We start from the raw sequence: 19,676 nt of genomic DNA, 5'->3' as shown, positions 1-19,676 counted from the left end.
ACTCTTCTGCGTTTTTGGGTCTGGCATTCTGCATCTTCCTTTTCACAATACCCCACAGATTTTCTATGGGGCTAAGGTCAGGGGAGTTGGCGGGCCAATTTAGAACAGAAATACCATGGTCCGTAAACCAGGCACGGGTAGATTTTGCGCTGTGTGCAGGCGCCAAGTCCTGTTGGAACTTGAAATCTCCATCTCCATAGAGCAGGTCAGCAGTAGGAAGCATGAAGTGCTCTAAAACTTGCTGGTAGACGGCTGCGTTGACCCTGGATCTCAGGAAACAGAGTGGACCGACACCAGCAGATGACATGGCACCCCAAACCATCACTGATGGTGGAAACGAAAGCAAATTTTGCATTTCCTTTGGAAATCGAGGTCCCAGAGTCTGGAGGAAGACAGGAGAGGCACAGGATCCACGTTGCCTGAAGTCTAGTGTAAAGTTTCCACCATCAATGATGGTTTGGGGTGCCATGTCATCTGCTGGTGTCGGTCCACTCTGTTTCCTGAGATCCAGGGTCAACGCAGCCGTCTACCAGCAAGTTTTAGAACACTTCATGCTTCCTGCTGCTGACCTGCTCTATGGAGATGGAGATTTCAAGTTCCAACAGGACTTGGCGCCTGCACACAGCGCAAAATCTACCCGTGCCTGGTTTATGGACCATGGTATTTCTGTTCTAAATTGGCCCGCCAACTCCCCTGACCTTAGCCCCATAGAAAATCTGTGGGGTATTGTGAAAAGGAAGATGCAGAATGCCAGACCCAAAAATGCAGAAGAGTTGAAGGCCACTATCAGAGCAACCTGGGCTCTCATAACACCTGAGCAGTGCCAGAAACTCATCGACTCCATGCCACGCCGCATTAACGCAGTAATTGAGGCAAAAGGAGCTCCAACCAAGTATTGAGTATTGTACATGCTCATATTTTTCATTTTCATACTTTTCAGTTGGCCAACATTTCTAAAAATCCCTTTTTTGTATTAGCCTTAAGTAATATTCTAATTTTGTGACACACGGAATTTTGGATTTTCATTTGTTGCCACTTCAAATCATCAAAATTAAATGAAATAAACATTTGAATGCATCAGTCTGTGTGCAATGAATAAATATAATGTACAAGTTACACCTTTTGAATGCAATTACTGAAATAAATCAAGTTTTTCAAAATATTCTAATTTACTGGCTTTTACCTGTATATATACAGTGGGGCAAAAAAGTATTTAGTCAGCCACCCATTGACAATCAATGGGTGGCTGACTAAATACTTTTTTGCCCCACTGTATATATATGAAATACTTCATTTGGTGAATTCTAGCTGTAAATATACTCTCCTCTTAACCACGCCCTTAGCCACGACCCCCGCCCCAAACACGCCCCCCCCTCCCCCTCCCGATATCGGAGGTCTCAAGGTGGGCAAGTATGGTCCCTGGTTACATCACTGAGGCTGCTTCTGAAGGAAGTGGGGTCATTTTAGCAGCCCCAGTTAGACACAATATACAGTATGATTATTCAGAAATGCAAATGTGCTGACACTCGTGATATCGCCCTGTCTCTGCTTTGTCTGCGTCACGGTACTCGATGTTCTGGACACCAACACTGATACGAGGCGACTCGCAATCTTGGATTTGCAAGTTGTCCCCTTTGCGCATATAGAAAAGTACAACTTGAGCACAATTGATAATAACTATAGCAACGGCCTTTAAGCATAACTTACACATAATTATTCCAACAAAAAGTTAGATAATTTAATACCGTATTTTCCGCACCATAAGCCGCCCCGTGTTGTAAGCCGCACCTTCAATAAATGGCATATTTCAAAACTTTGTTTACCTATTAGCCGCCCCGTGTTATTAGCCGCCCCTACGCTACGCTAAAGGGAATGTCAAAAAAAACAGTCAGATAGGTCAGTCAAACTTTAATAATATATTACAAACCAGCGTTCTAACAACTCTGTTCACTCCCAAAATGTAATGTGCAAATGTGCAATCACAAAAATAGTAACACTCAAAATAGTGCAGAGCAATAGCAACATCAATAACTCAACGTTTGTTCATACGTTAATGTCACACAACACACAAAATAAACATTTAAAGCTCACTTTCTGAAGTTATTACTCATCCACAAATCCCTCGAATTCTTCTTCTTTGGTGTGCTTCACTTGTTTTTTGACACCATCTGTGATGTGGACGCGCATGCAGTCGTAGATCAACAGGGACGGAGCTGCGTGAAAAAAGTCACCAGGTCTCTTCGCTCATTTTTTCCTCATCCATCCATCCCTTCGAGTTAGCTTTTATGATGACGCCGGCTGGAAAGTTCTCTTTTGGCAAGGTCTTCCTTTTGAATATCACCGTGGGTGGAAGTTTCTGGCCGTTAGCATGGCAAGCTAACCACAGTAGGACGACTTCTCATTCCCCGTGGTGCGAATATTCACCGTACGTGCTCCCGTTGTATCCACAGTGCGGTTCACATGAATATCAAAAGTCAGTGGAACCTTGTACGCGTGTCTCTTAGTAGGAGACATTTTGTGGTCTTTACAGAAACACACAAATGAAATGAAACGTAATATCCGCACGCTTCTTCTTCTACGGGGGCGGGTGCTCACCTTGGCGGTTTCTTACAGTAGAAGAAGAAGCGCTTCCTCTTCTATGGGGGCGGTTGCTTACCGTAGAAGAAGAAGCGCTTCCTCTTCTATGGGGGCGGTTGCTTACCGTAGAAGAAGAAGCGCTTCCTCTTCTACGGGGAAAAAAGATGGCGGCTGTTTACCGTAGTTGCGAGACCTAAACTTTATGAAAATAAATATTAATATTAATCCATATATAAGGCGCACCGGGTTATTACCCGCACTGTCAGCCTTTGAGAAAAATTGTGGTTTTTAGCTGCGGCTTATGGTGCGGAAAATACGGTACTTGTTGCAATATTGGACACTCTTTTATTTCCTGTCAAAATGGAGAGAAAAAACGAATACCTTTTAGTAAGAAAGTAAATAAAATAAAAGGTCTTTTATTGACACATATTATATCCAGGCTTTTGCGGGCCATATAAAATGATGTGGAGGACCACGTCTGGCCCGCGGGCCTTGAGTTTGACACACGTGTTCTAACATGCTGGCTTTTTAGCTACTTTTGCACGTGTATGCCTCGGTCATATATTTTCACACGTTACGCATGCATACCATTAGCTGTTATCTTTTTTAGCAATTTTTTAAGGCATACACCTCAGTCATATGTCGGTAATTGACACATGCTAACTGTCATATTTCTTGCTTTCTGGCTAGCGTGCTAACTGTTAGCATTTCAGCTTTTTCAGGCAATTTCTACTGAAGTTGCCATTTCCTGTTGGAATAGTTTCAGCATTCAGGCGATTTATGGTTGAACTTTAAATCTGTTTAAAAGACATTATACTAATGGATGTTTGCCATATTGTGATCATGAAATGAAAACCTCTCTCAGTAGGATGCTACATTATAATAATAATAAGCACAGTGTGTTACTAGCTCCGGAAATAAGACGGCGCAGGTGTACCTAATGTTGCGGCTGTGGAGTGTGAAGAGTGGGAACATCATGATGGAGTAAGTCCCTGTGGGGGTGCATTTGTGATCATCTATTCTCCTCCGCCATCCCCGCTGCAGGGTTCTTCGAAATGAAGATGAAGTACGACGAGAGCGACAACGCCTTCATTCGAGCATCGCGGGCCGTCACTGACAAGATGACCGACCTCATAGGTGAGCGCTTGCCATGAGAGGCACAATAGAAGTGCCGTGTCGGCTGGATTCAACCTTCGCGTCCACGGTCCCATGCCAGCAGTGGCGTTCCATTGTAAGGTCTGATTGACAGGTTTTAAGTTTTTAGCATGTGTATGCCATTTTTAAGGACACTGCGGGGCTTAAGAAGCACGGGATGGAAGGCTTTACGGAAGAACTGTTCGATTGAAATGACATTGTGTGTCGTTCCGATTGATTTTTAGTACAGAGTTTGGAGCTGATGAAAAATACAGTTGTGCTCATAAGTTTACATACCCTTGGAGAATTTAGGATTTCTTTGGCCATTCTTCAGAGAATATGAATGATAACACAAAAACCTTTCTTCCACTCATGCTTAATGGTTGTGTGAAGCTATTTATTGGCAAACAACTGTGTTTACTCTTTTTAAATCAAAATGACAAAAGAAAGTACCCAAATGACCCTGATCAAAAGTTTACATATGCATGGTCGAGTGGCCAAAAAGTAAAATGTTGGTGTCATCACTCCAAATGACTTTGTTCCCGAAGTTTTGAGGCTCGTCTCTGTGCTGTTTGGCGTAATGTAAGCGGGATACTTTGTGACATTTGCGCAGAAATGGCTTTCTTCTGGCGACTCGACCATGCAGCCCATTTTTCTTCAAGTGCCACCTTAGTCAGGCATGTGATTTTTCCGTCTAAAGTCGGAATTCCGTCTCTTTTAATCTCTGGAAAAATAAATAAATTATCTCCCGTATTCTCCGTTTTTTTTTCCGACCCTAAATCAAGATTCGAAACGTAGTTTATATTACGCCGTAGTTGATTGGTCGATATGTTCCTTGTGACCAATCAGGACATCTGTTATGAATGATGACGTTTAGAGATGATAAATGCTTTAAAATGTAATATCGGAAATTATCGGTATCGTTTTTTTTATTATCGGTATCGTTTTTTGTTTTTTTTATTTGATTTTTTTATTAAATCAACATAAAAAACACAAGATACACTTACAGTTAGTGCACCAACCCAAAAAACTTCCCTCCCCCATTTACACTCATTCACACAAAAGGGTTGTTTCCTTCTGTTATTAATATTGTGGTTCCTACATTATATATCAATATATATCAATACAGTCTGCAAGGGATACAGTCCGTAAGCACACATAATTGTGCGTGCTGCTGCTCCACTAATAGTACTAACCTTTAACACTTAATTTTACTAATTTTCATTAATTACTAGTTTCTATGTAACTGATTTTATATTGTTTTACTTTCTTTTTTATTCAAGAAAATGTTTTTAATTTATTTATCTTATTTTATTTTATTAATTTAAAAAAAAAAAGGACCTTATCTTCACCATACCTGGTTGTCCAAATTAGGCATAATAATGTGTTAATTCCACGACTGTATATATCAGTATCGGTATCGGTAATTAAAGAGTTGGACAATATCGGAATATCGGATATCGGCAAAAAGCCATTATCGGACATCCCTAATGACGTTAATAACGTCATCATTCATAATGGTTATTACGGCCATTTTCCATATGTAAACGATGTCGGTTCTCGAGAGAAAGGACGCTTTATGAGTAAAAGAAATTGATAAACATGTCAAAAATAAGTTCCGATGGGACTGGAGGGAAAGGGAAATCACTGATACTGTTGGGAAGAAGAAAGTTAGGACTTTGTTTGGTGATTTTATTCGGAAAATCGATCGTCCCGGAAAGGTTTTGTGCACGTGGTGTCATGATAATATTGACTATGGATCACGAGGTTTCAAGGCTTTGGAAGTACATGCGAAACGCCAAAAACATATGAAACAATTTGAAGCAAGGAAAACCAACTTTTCACTAGCTGGTACTTTTGGATGTCAACCGAAAGTGAGCAAACCTTCCGGACTTCATCTTTTGTTTACATCGACAACTGCCGTAGACATGGAAAGGAAAGATCCACCCACTTCAGTTGCAGACAGGGTTGTTAATAATGAGGTAAGCTAAAAAAATATTTGCTTGCGACATACGCATGTTTGTTTTAAATATTAACCAATTATTGCTTAGCGAAATATAAAAGGGTTTTTGTAAAAAGAAAAAGCCACGTGAAAATATATTATGAGATTACAGAAATTCAAAGAGTCGCATTATTGATTCCAGTTAACAATTTATTTGAAATAAATTTGCATATAATACTATTTTGTAATATTAAGTTCTTATGTAGTCTGTTGAAACTATTGTCAGTGGTGTAACAATCTTGAAGGTAAATATTTTCACACTTGTTTCATGCAATATGTCAGTGTCCTCACATTATTATTATTTCCTATTTTCAAATATGAGTAAACAATACTAAACATGTTTAATTATTTTCATAAATGTATATCTTATTTTGGCGAAAAGAATGAAATGTTTACATTACATGAACTGAAGTAATGTGGTAATACTGTAAATAAAGTGTAGATAATAACACTGATCAATGTGGATGTGAAATGAACACAAGATGTAAATATTAGTGACTAAATACTGTTGGGACTGAACCATATACAGTGATTCATTAGGATAATTGGGTTATGTATGTTCTATTAAGGATGTTTTCATGTCTTTAAACACTAAAATATTTTCTTCAAATGGTGCTGTCTTTGTTAATTTTAGCATGTTAAATTGGTGACAAACCAGGAGCTTCGGGGGGCATTGCCCCCCTTGTCCTCCCAGGGTTTCCTTGGATAAAATGTCATAAAATGTTTTGGGGAAAATATTAAATATTTAATGTTTTTGCCATAAAACAGTACTTTTTTTGGGGGGAAAGGGTTTAAAAAAATTAAATGTTTTTGGGAAAATATTACATATTTTATGTTTTTGCCATAAAAACAGGGTTTTCCTTGGAAAAAATGGCATAGAACATGAAAAAAATGTTTTGGGGAAAATATTGCATATTTTATGTTTTTTCCACAAAACCGGGTTTTCTTTGGAAAAAAGGGCATAAAACCAAATGTTTTGGGGAAAATATTGAATATTTTATGTCTTTGCCATAAAAACAGGGTTTTCCTTGGAAAAAATGTCAGAACATAAAATATTTGGGGAAAATATTGCATATTTAATAAAAAACAAGGTTTTCCTTGGAAAAATGTCATAAAACATATAACGTTTGTGGAAAATATTGCATATTTAATGTTTTTGCCATAAAACAGGATTTTCTGTGGGAAAAAGGGCATAAAACATGAAATGTTTTGGGGAAAATATTACATATTTTATGTTTTTGCCATAAAAACAGGGTTTTGCTTGGAAAAAATGTCAAACAAAATTTTTTGGGGAAAATATTGCATATTTAAAGTTTTTGCCATAAAAAACAGGGTTTTCTTTGGGGAAAAAATGTCATGAAACACAATGTTTGGGGGGAAATATTGCGTATTTAATGTTTTTGCTATAAAAACCAGGGTTTTCCTTGGATAAAATGTCATAAAATGTTTTGGGGAAAATATTACATATTTAATGTTTTTGCCATAAAACAGTTTTTTTGGGGGGGGCTTAAAAAAATTAAATGTTTTGGGAAAAATATTACATATTTTATGTTTTTGCCATAAAACAGGGTTTTCTTTGGAAAAAAAATGGCATGAAACACAATGTTTTGGGGAAAATATTGCATATTTAATAAAAAAGGTTTTCCTTGGAAAAATGTCATAAAACATATAATGTTTGGGGAAAATATTGCATATTTAATGTTTTTGCTATAAAAAACAGGGTTTCCTTGGATAAAATGTCATAAAATGTTTTGGGGAAAATATTAAATATTTAATGTTTTTGCCATAAAACAGTATTTTTTGGGGGGGGGAAAGGGTTTAAAAAAATTAAATGTTTTTGGGAAAATATTACATATTTTATGTTTTTGCCATAAAAACAGGGTTTTCCTTGGAAAAAATGGCATAGAACATGAAAAAAATGTTTTGGGGAAAATATTGCATATTTTATGTTTTTTCCACAAAACCGGGTTTTCTTTGGAAAAAAGGGCATAAAACAAAATGTTTTGGGGAAAATATTGAATATTTTATGGGACTGAACCATATACAGTGATTCATTAGGATAATTGGGTTATGTATGTTCTATTAAGGATGTTTTCATGTCTTTAAACACTAAAATATTTTCTTCAAATGGTGCTGTCTTTGTTAGTTTTAGCATGTTAAATTGGTGAAAAACCAGGAGCTTCGAGGGGCATTGCCCCCCTTGTCCCCCCCACCAGGGCACCGCCCTGGCCCCGGAAGTTTTTTCAGTCTTTTTCATTGTGGTCAAATCACATGCCTGCTTAGTGTGCATCTTGAAACAGCCACACCACAATTTTTCAGAGAGTCCTGTATTTCAGCTGAATTATTTGTGGATTTTTCTTTGCATCTCGAACAATTTTCCTGGGAGTTGTGGCTGCAATCTTTGCTTGTCTACCCGAATCCCTCATTTTCCACTTCTTAATCAGCGTTTGAACACTGCTGATTGGCATTCTCAATTCCTTGGATATCTTTTTATACCCCTTTTCTGTTTTATGCAGTTCAATTACCTTTTCTCGCAGATCCTTTGACAATTATTTTGCCTTCCCCATGACTCAGAATCCAGAAACATCTGTGCAGCACTGGATGAAAGATGCAATGGTCTGTCAGAAGCCCAGGAACTCACTGACCTTTTATACACACACATTAATTACAAACAAACAGGATTGGAACCTTGATTAGCCATTCAAACCGGGTTGTGTCAACTTTTGTGCATGTTATCAGATCAAAGTCACTGTGGTATGTAAACTTTTGATCAGGGTCATTTGGGTACTTTCTTTTGTCATTTTGATCTTAAAAAGAGTAAACACAGTTGTTTGCCAATAAATAGCTTCACACAACCGTTAAGCATGAGTGGAAGAAAGGTTTTTGTGTTATCATTCATATTCTCTGAAGAATGGCCAAGAAATCATAAATTCTCCCAGGGTACATAAACTTATGAGCATAGAATTATCTATTGCTAATATAAATACAAAACCCAAAACCAGTGAAGTTGGCACGTTGTGCAAATGGTAAATAAAAACAGAATGCAATGATTTGCAAATCCTTTTTGTCAGGTTCAAACACTGACGACATCTATTAAACAAGACAAGAAGCAAGGAATCAAACAGAGACAGAATGACATTTGGCTCAATGAGGAGAAACGCGTAGACACTGTACCCTTGCACAGTGCCGTCCCACGCTCTGACGAAAGAGTGTACGCCTCCTCTTTTATTTGGACTTTCCCTGATTACATGGCAACAGCTGTTTCTAAAGGAAGGGGGGTCGTAAACAGCCGCTGCCTTTGGTCACAAAACAGTTCAAAGAAAAGGTGCCTGGAGAAGAGTCAGGCCCTGCTTCCTCTCCGCTTTGTAGATCTCGGTTCTAGACAAAATCTTCCTGTGGATTACAATGAATCAAAGAAACCGACACCTTCATGTCGCTTCCCATCCTACACAGTGGAGTTTTTCAAGCCTTTTGATTGGTAAGATCAAAGACAGCTCTTGTCTGCTCGCCTGTATATTATTCACTGGTAAAAATGGCCCTCCCAGGGCAACCATAACTGCGATGTGGCCCTCAATTAAAAAACAGTTTGACACGCCTGTACCAAGGGAAACCCTGAAGTATTTACAGTATGGAGTTTCAGTAAATCACGTCCCTCACTGGCTCGGATGAAGTTAGCTTGAATGCTAATAGATGACCTGGGTCTGCATGCCTCTGAATGGTTCATCACCACATTATTGCTAAATGCCGCATGTTTCTCATCCAGGCGGACTCTTCTCCAAGACCGAGATGTCCGAGGTGCTGACCGAGATTTTGAAGGCGGACCCCTCCTTCGACAAAGATTCTTTCCTCAAGCAGTGCGAGCGTGACATCATCCCCAATATTTTAGAGGTATGGCAGATCTCCGATACCAATGTTTTGGTACCGGTACCAAAATGTATTTCGATACTTTTCGATACCTTTCGATGCTATTCTAAATAAAGGGGACCACAAAAATGGTCATTATTGGCTTTATTTTAACAAAACATCTTATGGTACATTAAAAATATGTTTATTATTGCAATTTAGTCCTTAAATGAAATAGTGAACATACTAGACAACTTGTCTTTTAGTAGTAAGTAAACAAACAAGGACTCCTAATTAGTCTGCTGACGTATGCAGTAACTTATTGTGTCATTTATACACCTATCATTTTGTCTACATTATGAGGGACAAACTGTAAAAATGGATTATAAATCTACTTGTTCATTTACTGTTGCTTATTTTCTGTTTCAACATGTTCTATCTACACTTCTGTTAAAATGAAATAATCACTTATTCTTCTCTTTTTTGATACTTTACATTAGTTTTGGATGATACCACAAATTTAGGTATCGATTCTATACCAAGTAGTTACAGGATCATACATTGGTCATATTTAAAGTCCTCATGTGTCCAGGAACGTATTTCCTGACTTTATAAACATAATATCAATTTTAAAAAAAGGAAAAAAGATTTTGTGAAGATAAAAAATATCTACGTAATCATAGTAGTATCGACTAGATACACTCTTGTACTTGGTATCATTACAGTGGATGTCAGGTATATGGCGTTTGTTTACATTGTGACGCCGGTGAGCTATTGTATCCTCCTACGGTGTGTAGTGAAGCATGTTTAGCTATTACTCGTCCTCCAGTGATAATGGTACGTGTAAGAAACTTACTTTATTTGCCGACTGCGGATGTATGTTTGCTGCTACCTAGCTAGCCATGTCTTAAAGCACCTCTTCCATCGGGTGCTTCAGTGTTATAACCTCACGTTTATCTTCAGTTTTTAGACCAAAATGCGTCCATTCTCCCTTTTCTGTCTACACACTGTGTCTGCTTGTAAGTACTCCGTGTGTGTGCGCTGCCGAACATGCTCCTCTGCTCGTAAAACCAGCATTGTCATGACAGAGTATAGTAAATTTTATGTTTTTTCCACAAAACAGGGTTTTCTTTGGAAAAAAGGGCATAAAACAAAATGTTTTGGGGAAAATATTGAATATTTTATGTTAAGGGCATAAAAAACTGTGTTTTCCTTGGAAAAAAATGTCATAAAACATATAATATTTGGGGAAAATATTGCATATGTAATGTTTTTGCCATAAAAAACAGGGTTTTCCTTGGAAAAAATGTCATAAAACATATAATGTTTGGGGAAAATATTACATATTTAATGTTTTTGCCATAAAACAGGGTTTTCTTTGGGAAAAAGGGCATGAAACATGAAATGTTTTGGGGAAAATATTACATATTTTATGTCTTTGCAATAAAAACAGGGTTTTCCTGGGAAAAAATGTCATAAAACAAAATGTTTTGGGGAAAATATTGCATATTTAAAGTTTTTGCCATAAAAAACAGGGTTTTCTTTGGAAAAAAATGACATGAAACACAATGTTTTTGGGAAAATATTGCATATTTAATGTTTTTGCTATAAAAATCAGGGTTTTCCTTGGATAAAATGTCATAAAATGTTTTGGGGAAAATATTACATATTTAATGTTTTTGCCATAAAACAGTATTTTTTTGGGGGGAAAGGGTTTAAAAAAAATTAAATGTTTTTGGGAAAATATTACATATTTTATGTTTTTGCCATAAAAACAGGGTTTTCCTTGGAAAAAATGGCATAGAACATGAAAAAAATGTTTTGGGGAAAATATTGCATATTTTATGTTTTTTCCACAAAACAGGGTTTTCTTTGGAAAAAAGGGCATAAAACAAAATGTTTTGGGGAAAATATTGAATATTTTATGTTTTTGGCATAAAAAACTGGGTTTTCCTTGGAAAAAAATGTCATAGAACATAAAATATTTGGGGAAAATATTGCATATTTAATGTTTTTGCCATAAAAAACAAGGTTTTCCTTGGAAAAAATGTCATAAAACATAATGTTTGAGGAAAATATTGCATATTTAATGTTTTTGCCATAAAACAGGATTTTCTTTGGGAAAAAGGGCATAAAACATGAAATGGTTTGGGGAAAATATTACATATTTTATGTATTTGCCATAAAAACAGGGTTTTCCTCGGAAAAAATGTCATAAAACCAAATTTTGGGGAAAATATTGCATATTTAAAGTTTTTGGCATAAAAAACAGGGTTTTCTTTGGGGGAAAAAATGGCATGAAACACAATGTTTGGGGGGAAATATTGCATATTTAATGTTTTTGCTATAAAAACCACCAGGGTTTTCCTTGGATAAAATGTCATAAAACATAAAATGTTTTGGGGAAAATATAACATATTTAATGTTTTTGCCATAAACAGTTTTTTTTTTGGGGGGGGGGGGGCTTAAAAAAATTAAATGTTTTGGGAAAAATATTACATATTTTATGTTTTTGCCATAAAACAGGGTTTTCTTTGGAAAAAAAAATGGCATGAAACACAATGTTTTGGGGAAAATATTGCATATTTAATAAAAAACAAGGTTTTCCTTGGAAAAATGTCATAAAACATATAATGTTTGGGGAAAATATTGCATATTTAATGTTTTTGCTATAAAAAACAGGGTTTCCTTGGATAAAATGTCATAAAATGTTTTGGGGAAAATATTAAATATTTAATGTTTTTGCCATAAAACAGTATTTTTTTGGGGGGGAAAGGGTTTAAAAAAATTAAATGTTTTTGGGAAAATATTACATATTTTATGTTTTTGCCATAAAAACAGGGTTTTCCTTGGAAAAAATGGCATAGAACATGAAAAAAATGTTTTGGGGAAAATATTGCATATTTTATGTTTTTTCCACAAAACAGGGTTGTCTTTGGAAAAAAGGGCATAAAACAAAATGTTTTGGGGAAAATATTGAATATTTTATGTCTTTGCCATAAAAACAGGGTTTTCCTTGGAAAAAATGTCATAGAACATAAAATATTTGGGGAAAATATTGCATATTTAATAAAAAACAAGGTTTTCCTTGGAAAAATGTCATAAAACCTATAATGTTTGGGGAAAATATTGCATAGTTAATGTTTTTGCCATAAAAACAGGGTTTTCTTTGGGAAAAAGGGCATAAAACATGAAATGTTTTGGGGAAAATATTACATATTTTATGTCTTTGCCATAAAAACAGGGTTTTCCTTGGAAAAAATGTAAAACAAAATGTTTTGGGGAAAATATTGCATATTTAAAGTTTTTGCCATAAAAAACAGGGTTTTCTTTGGGAAAAAAATGTCATGACACACAATGTTTGGGGGGAAATATTGCATATTTAATGTTTTTGCTATAAAAAACATGGTTTTCCTTGGATAAAATGTCATAAAACATAAAATGTTTTGGGGAAGATATTACATATTTAATGTTTTTGCCATAAAACAGTTTTTTTTGGGGGGCGGGGGGCTTAAAAAAATTAAATGTTTGGGAAAAATATTACATATTTTATGTTTTTGCCATAAAACTGGGTTTTCTTTGGAAAAAAATGGCATGAAACACAATGTTTTGGGGAAAATATTGCATATTTAATGTTTTTGCCATAAAAAACAGGGTTTTCCTTGGAAAAAATGTCATGAAACATACAATGTTTTTGGGAAAATATTGCATATTTAATGTTTTTGCCATAAAAAAACAGGGTTTTCTTTGGAAAAAATGGCATAAAACATGAAAAAAATGATTTGGGGAAATTATTGCATATTTTATGTTTTTTCCACAAAACAGGGTTTTTTTTGGAAAAAAGGGCATAAAACAAAATGTTTTGGGGAAAATATTGAATATCATTTGAGCAGGCTTCATCAGTTCATGCACATGGTCAGGTCTAGCCAGGTCTAGACTAAATCTGAACAATCAGCGTTATGGACTACAGATAATGTACCATAAGATTTTTTGTTCAAATAAAGCCAATAATGCCATTTTTTGTGGTCCCCTTTAGTTAGAATAGTATCGAAATACATATTGATATCGGAACAAGCCTAGTCTGAATGCAGGGATTTTTTCAAAGTATATTTTACTATTAGAGCCTGGCGGAGGTCTGCGCTCTCTTAGTGCATTTCCTTGTTATTGTTTATTTTTTATTTTTCCGAGGACTCTATGAGTTTGCAGAGATGCTTTAACACTTGAGCACTGTTCTCTCTCCATGCAGGCAATGATCCGAGGCGAGCTGGAGGTGCTCAAGGACTGGTGTTATGAAGCGGTAAGTCCAGTTGTTTGGTGCGTGGACAGCATTACGCTTCTGTACGGCCGTGACACCTTGTGTTTTTTTCCCCCATGCCCCGAAGACGTACAGTCAGCTGGCACACCCCATCCAGCAAGCCAAGGCCATGGGGCTTCAGTTCCACTCCAAGATCCTGGATATCGACAGCATTGACGTAAGTCACCGCCCTCCGACGTAGTTTAGCGTACTGGCCCATGGCCCGCTCATCCCAGCGTGTTTAGAACACAAGTGGACCCGTTGGATCGTTGCGGGGGGATAGTTAATTACTCAAAGCTTTAGGACGTTGGTGGAAAAGTAGAATAGGAACTGCAGCTTGATCCTTTTTGCTAAAATCAGCCCTCCTCAGTGGCGTGCCCCAAATCTCCCACAGATGGTCATCACCGCTGGCAACGTGAATCCTTCTGGAAGGTAATTGCACAGAATGGCAGTATTGCAAAGGGAGCCAAGCATATCCATCCTTGTGAGATCACATTTATCACCATGCATCTCACTATTTCTCTGCAAGAGCGCTATCAAATCATCTATCTCTCAAAGATAATAATGCTCAGACACCCTCTTATAGGTATTACCCTTTTTTCCGGGCTATGGAACACATCGGTATATAAGCCACACACACTATATTTGAAAATAAATTTGCAGATATACCGTATTTTCTGGACCATAGGGCGCACCGGATTATAAGGCGCAGTGCCGATGAGCGGGTCTAGTCAGGTCTGTTTTCATACAAAAGGCGCACCAGATTATAAGGCGCATTAAAGGGGTCATATTATTAGGGACCGATGTCCCTTTGGGACAGAGGACCCTGTTGTATTTCTAGCGTTTTATTATTATACCCCCGCCTCTTTGAGCTGTAATTTGACCCCCTTAACATGCTTCAAAACTCACCAGATTGGACACACACATCAGGACTGGCGAAAATTGCGATCGAATAAAAAAACTCAAAATTGCGCTCTAGCGCCCCCTAGGAAGAAAACACAGACAAAACAGCCCCTAACTCCCAGTAGGAATGTCGTAGAGACATGAAACAAAAACCTCTATGTAGGTTTCACTTAGACCTAGATTTCATACACTGACAACCCCCAGCAAAAATCAACAGGAAGTTTGCAATTCCCCCTTCAAAACAAAAGTTGAGTAAAAACAGTCACCTTTTTTCAAACATTATCTCCTCTGAGCGCGTTTGTGGTGTCGGCTTCAAATTAGCACAGGAGAGAGATTGAACCCTTCTGATTGAAAGTTGATGAAAGAGTTTTAATTAGTGCTCCGGTTTGGATTTTATGAGCCCTCAAAGTCGGTCCCGTCCATCGCTGCTTGCAGCTTTAATTATGATTTTTTTTCTAAATGTAAAATACTTCCTTGTGGTCTACATCAGTGTTTTTCAACCTTTTTTTGAGGTTTTTATGGCAAAGACATCAAATGTGTAATATTTTCCCCAAAACATTTCATGTTTTATGGCCTTTTTCCCAAAGAAAACCCTGTTTTATGGCAAAAACATTAAATATGCAATATTTTCCCCAAACATATGTTTTATGACATTTTTTTCCAAGGAAAACCCAGTTTTTTATGCCAAAAACATAAAAGTTCAATATTTTCCCCAAATATTTTATGTTCTATGACATTTCTTTCCAAGGAAAACCCAGTTTTTTATGCCAAAAACATAAAATATGCAATATTTTCCCCAAAACATTTTTGTCATGTTTTATGACATTTTTTCCAAAGAAAACCCTGTTTTTTTATGGCAAAAACATTAAATATGCAATATTTTCCCCAAAACATTGTATGTTTCATGACATTTTTTCCAAGGAAAACTCTGTTTTTTATAGTAAAAACATTAAATATGCAATATTTTCCCAAAAACATTGTGTTTCATGCCATTTTTTTTACAAAGAAAACCCTGTTTTATAGCAAAAACATAAAATATGTAATAATTTCCCCAAAACATTTAATTTTTTTTAAGCCCCCCCCCCCAAAAAACTGTTTTATGGCAAAAAACTTTAAATATGCAATATTTTCCCCAATACATTTTGTTTTATGACATTTTTTTCCCAGGAAAACCCTGTTTTTATTGAAAAGACATAAAATATGTAATATTTTCCCCAAAACATTTCATGTTTTATGCCCTTTTTCACAAAAAAAACCCTGTTTTATGGCAAAAACATTAAATATGCAATATTTTCCCCAAACATTATATGTTTTATGACATTTTTTCCAAGGAAAACCTGGTTTTTTATGGCAAAAACATAAAATATGTAATATTTTCCCAAAAACATTTAATTTTTTTAAGCCCCCCCAAAAAAACTGTTTTATGGCAAAAACATTAAATATGTAATATTTTCCCCAAAACATTTAATGTTTTATGACATTTTATCCAAGGAAACCCTGTTTTTTATAGCAAAAACATTAAATATGTAATATTTCCCCCCAAACATTGTGTTTCATGCCATTTTTTTCCAAAGAAAACCCTGTTTTTTATGGCAAAAACATTAAATATGCAATATTTTCCCCAAACATTATATGTTTTATGACATTTTTTCCAAGGAAAACCCTGTTTTTTTATGGCAAAAACATAAAATATGTAATATGTAATATTTTCCCAAAAACTTTTAATTTTTTTAAGCCCCCCAAAAAAACTGTTTTATGGCAAAAACATTAAATATGTAATATTTTCCCCAAAACATTTTATGTTTTATGACATTTTATCCAAGGAAACCCTGTTTTTTATAGCAAAAACATTAAATATGCAATATTTTCTCCCATTTCATGCCATTTTTTTTTCCAAAAAAAACGTTTTTTATGGCAAAAACATTAAATATGCAATATTTTCCCCAAATATGTTGTGTTCTATGACATTTCTTTCCAAGGAAAACCCAGTTTTTTATGCCAAAAACATAAAATATTTGATATTTTCCCGAAAACATTTTGTTTTATGCCCTTTTTTCCAAAGAAAACCCTGTTTTGTGGAAAAAACATAAAATATGCAATATTTTCCCCAAAACATTTTTTTCATGTTCTATGCCATTTTTTCCAAGGAAAACCCTGTTTTTTATGGCAAAAACATAAAATATGTAATATTTTCCCAAAAACATTTAATTTTTTTAAGCCCCCCCCAAAAAAACTGTTTTATGGCAAAAACATTAAATATGTAATATTTTCCCCAAAACATTTTATGTTTTATGACATTTTATCCAAGGAAACCCTGTTTTTTATAGCAAAAACATTAAATATGTAATATTTCCCCCCAAACATTGTGTTTCATGCCATTTTTTTTCCAAAGAAAACCCTGTTTTTTATGGCAAAAATATTAAATATGCAATATTTTCCCCAAACATTATATGTTTTATGACATTTTTTCCAAGGAAAACCCTGTTTTTTATGGCAAAAACGTAAAATATGTAATATGTAATATTTTCCCAAAAACTTTTAATTTTTTTAAGCCCCCCCAAAAAAACTGTTTTATGGCAAAAACATTAAATATGTAATATTTTCCCCAAAACATTTTATGTTTTATGACATTTTATCCAAGGAAACCCTGTTTTTTATAGCAAAAACATTAAATATGCAATATTTTCCCCCAAACATTGTGTTTTATGCCATTTTTTTCCCAAAGAAAACCCTGTTTTTTATGGCAAAAACATTAAATATGCAATATTTTCCCCCAAACATTGTGTTTTATGCCATTTTTTCCCAAAGAAAACCCTGTTTTTTATGGCAAAAACTTTAAATATGCAATATTTTCCCCCAAACATTTTGTTTTATGACATTTTTTCCCAGGGAAACCCTGTTTTTATTGCGAAGACATAAAATATGTAATATTTTCCCCAAAACATTTCATGTTTTATGCCCTTTTTCACAAAAAAAACCCTGTTTTATGGCAAAAACATTAAATAAGCAATATTTTCCCCAAACATTGTTTTATGACATTTTTTCCAAGGAAAACCTTGTTTTTTATGGCAAGAACATTAAATATGCAATATTTTCCCCAAACATTATATGTTTTATAAAAAATGTTTTCCAAGGAACCCAGTTTTTTTATGACGAAAACATAAAAATGCAATATTTTCCCCAAAACATTTTGTTTTATGCCCTTTTTTCCAAAGAAAACCTGTTTTGTGGAAAAAAAATAAAATGTACTATACTGTTTGAAAAGTACCGGTTCCCGGGCATGACAGCGTGACAATGCTGGTTTTACGAGCAGAGGAGCATGTTCGGCAGCGCACACACACAGAGTACTTACAAGCAGACACAGTGTGTAGACAGAAAAGGGAGAATGGACGCATTTTGGTCTAAAAACTGAAGGTAAAGGTGAGGTTATAACACTGAAACACCCTCTGGAAGAGGTGCTTTAAGACATGGATAGCTAGGTAGCAGCAAACATACATCCGCAATCGGCAAATAAAGTATGTTTCTTACAAGTACCATTATCACTGGAGGACGAGGAATCGCTAAACATGCTTCACTACACACCGTAGGAGGATACAATAGCTCACCGGCGTCACAATGTAAACAAACGCCATATACCTGACATCCACTGTAATGATACCAAGTACAAGCGCGTATCTAGTCGATACTACTATGATTACGTAGATATTTTTTATCTTCACAAAATCTTTTTTCAAGTTCATATTATGTTTATAAAGTCAGGAAATACGTCCCTGGACACATGAGGACTTTGAATATGACCAATGTATGATCCTGTAACTACTTGGTATAGAATCGATAAGGCACATTTTATTCATTTAAAAATACGGAGGCACACCACCAGCAGAAAATGTTAAAAAAATGAAACTCCACCAGGTCGTCGTGCCTTATTTTGAGTTTGTTGGTGTTTTCCTGTGTGTGGTGCTTTAGTTCTTGTCTTGCGCTGTTATTTTAGTGGCCCTTCCTGTTTTGTTGGTGTTTTCCTGTAGCAGTTTCATGTCTTATCCTTTGAGCGCTATTCCCCGCACCTCCTTTGTGTTAGCAAGCAAGAATATTTCAGTTGTTGCTATCCTTCTTTGTGTGGACATTGTTGATTGTCATGTCATGTACGGATGTACTTTGTGGACGCCGTAAGTTTTTGCTGTCGTCCAGCATTTTGTTTCTGTTTACTTTGTAGCCAATTCAGTTTTACTTTCGTTTTACATAGCCAGTGCCTTTCCCGTTCCCTTTCGTTCATTTTTGGTTTAAGCGTCACATACCTTTTTACCTGCACACTGCCTCCCGCTGTGGTCTGCACATTGGGATCACAACAAACCATCCTCGTCTCACCCGACACATTCTGACTTTTACAAAGCAAATAACTACCTGCTGCCACCTACTGACATGGAGTACTATGTGGTTACCCTGCCGAGTTCTACACCGCAACGGCACGTTATTTGCAGATTATAATTATTGATTTGCAAAAAATATTTTTTGGACCAATTAGGTGAAGTTGCATAATTTCCCACGGCACACCAGGCAATATCTCACGGTACACTAGTGTGCCGCGGTACAGTGGTTGAAAAACACTGGTCTACATAACATGTAATGGTGGTGGTTTGGTCAAAATGTTGCATGGATGATCTTCAAGTCGCTTCAGGATGCGCCGTTTTGTGGGCGCTCTTATGTACGTGCCTCCACTTCGACAGCGTTGCCTGTAAATATTGTTGTGTGTGTGGTTGTCTTCCCCAGCTGGCCATGGGGAAGATGATGGACCAGGGTCCTGTGCTCATCATCACCTTCCAGGCTCAGTTAGTGATGGTCATACGCAACACCAAAGGAGTAGTGGTGGAGGGTGACCCTGTAAGTTACACACACACACACACACACACACACACACACACACAC

The 19,676-nt window shown here is 36.1% G+C and overlaps 1 protein-coding gene across 1 annotated transcript in view; it reads left to right on the top strand.

The window, feature by feature from the left end:
- LOC133634841 (mitochondrial import inner membrane translocase subunit TIM44-like) overlaps positions 1-19,676 on the top strand; it is a 42,556-nt gene that overhangs the window by 13,264 nt on the left and 9,616 nt on the right. Inside the window, exons 8-12 of the mRNA XM_062027478.1 lie at positions 3,622-3,714; positions 9,477-9,601; positions 13,803-13,853; positions 13,939-14,028; positions 19,521-19,631. Coding sequence (XP_061883462.1) covers positions 3,622-3,714; positions 9,477-9,601; positions 13,803-13,853; positions 13,939-14,028; positions 19,521-19,631 — 470 coding nt within the window. The remainder of the gene's footprint in view (positions 1-3,621; positions 3,715-9,476; positions 9,602-13,802; positions 13,854-13,938; positions 14,029-19,520; positions 19,632-19,676) is intronic.

Source organism: Entelurus aequoreus, linkage group LG19 (genome assembly GCF_033978785.1).
Source record: "Entelurus aequoreus isolate RoL-2023_Sb linkage group LG19, RoL_Eaeq_v1.1, whole genome shotgun sequence".
Lineage (NCBI taxonomy): Eukaryota > Metazoa > Chordata > Actinopteri > Syngnathiformes > Syngnathidae > Entelurus > Entelurus aequoreus.
The sequence above is the reverse complement of the archived record's forward strand: the minus strand, read 5'-3'. Positions and strand labels throughout refer to the sequence as shown.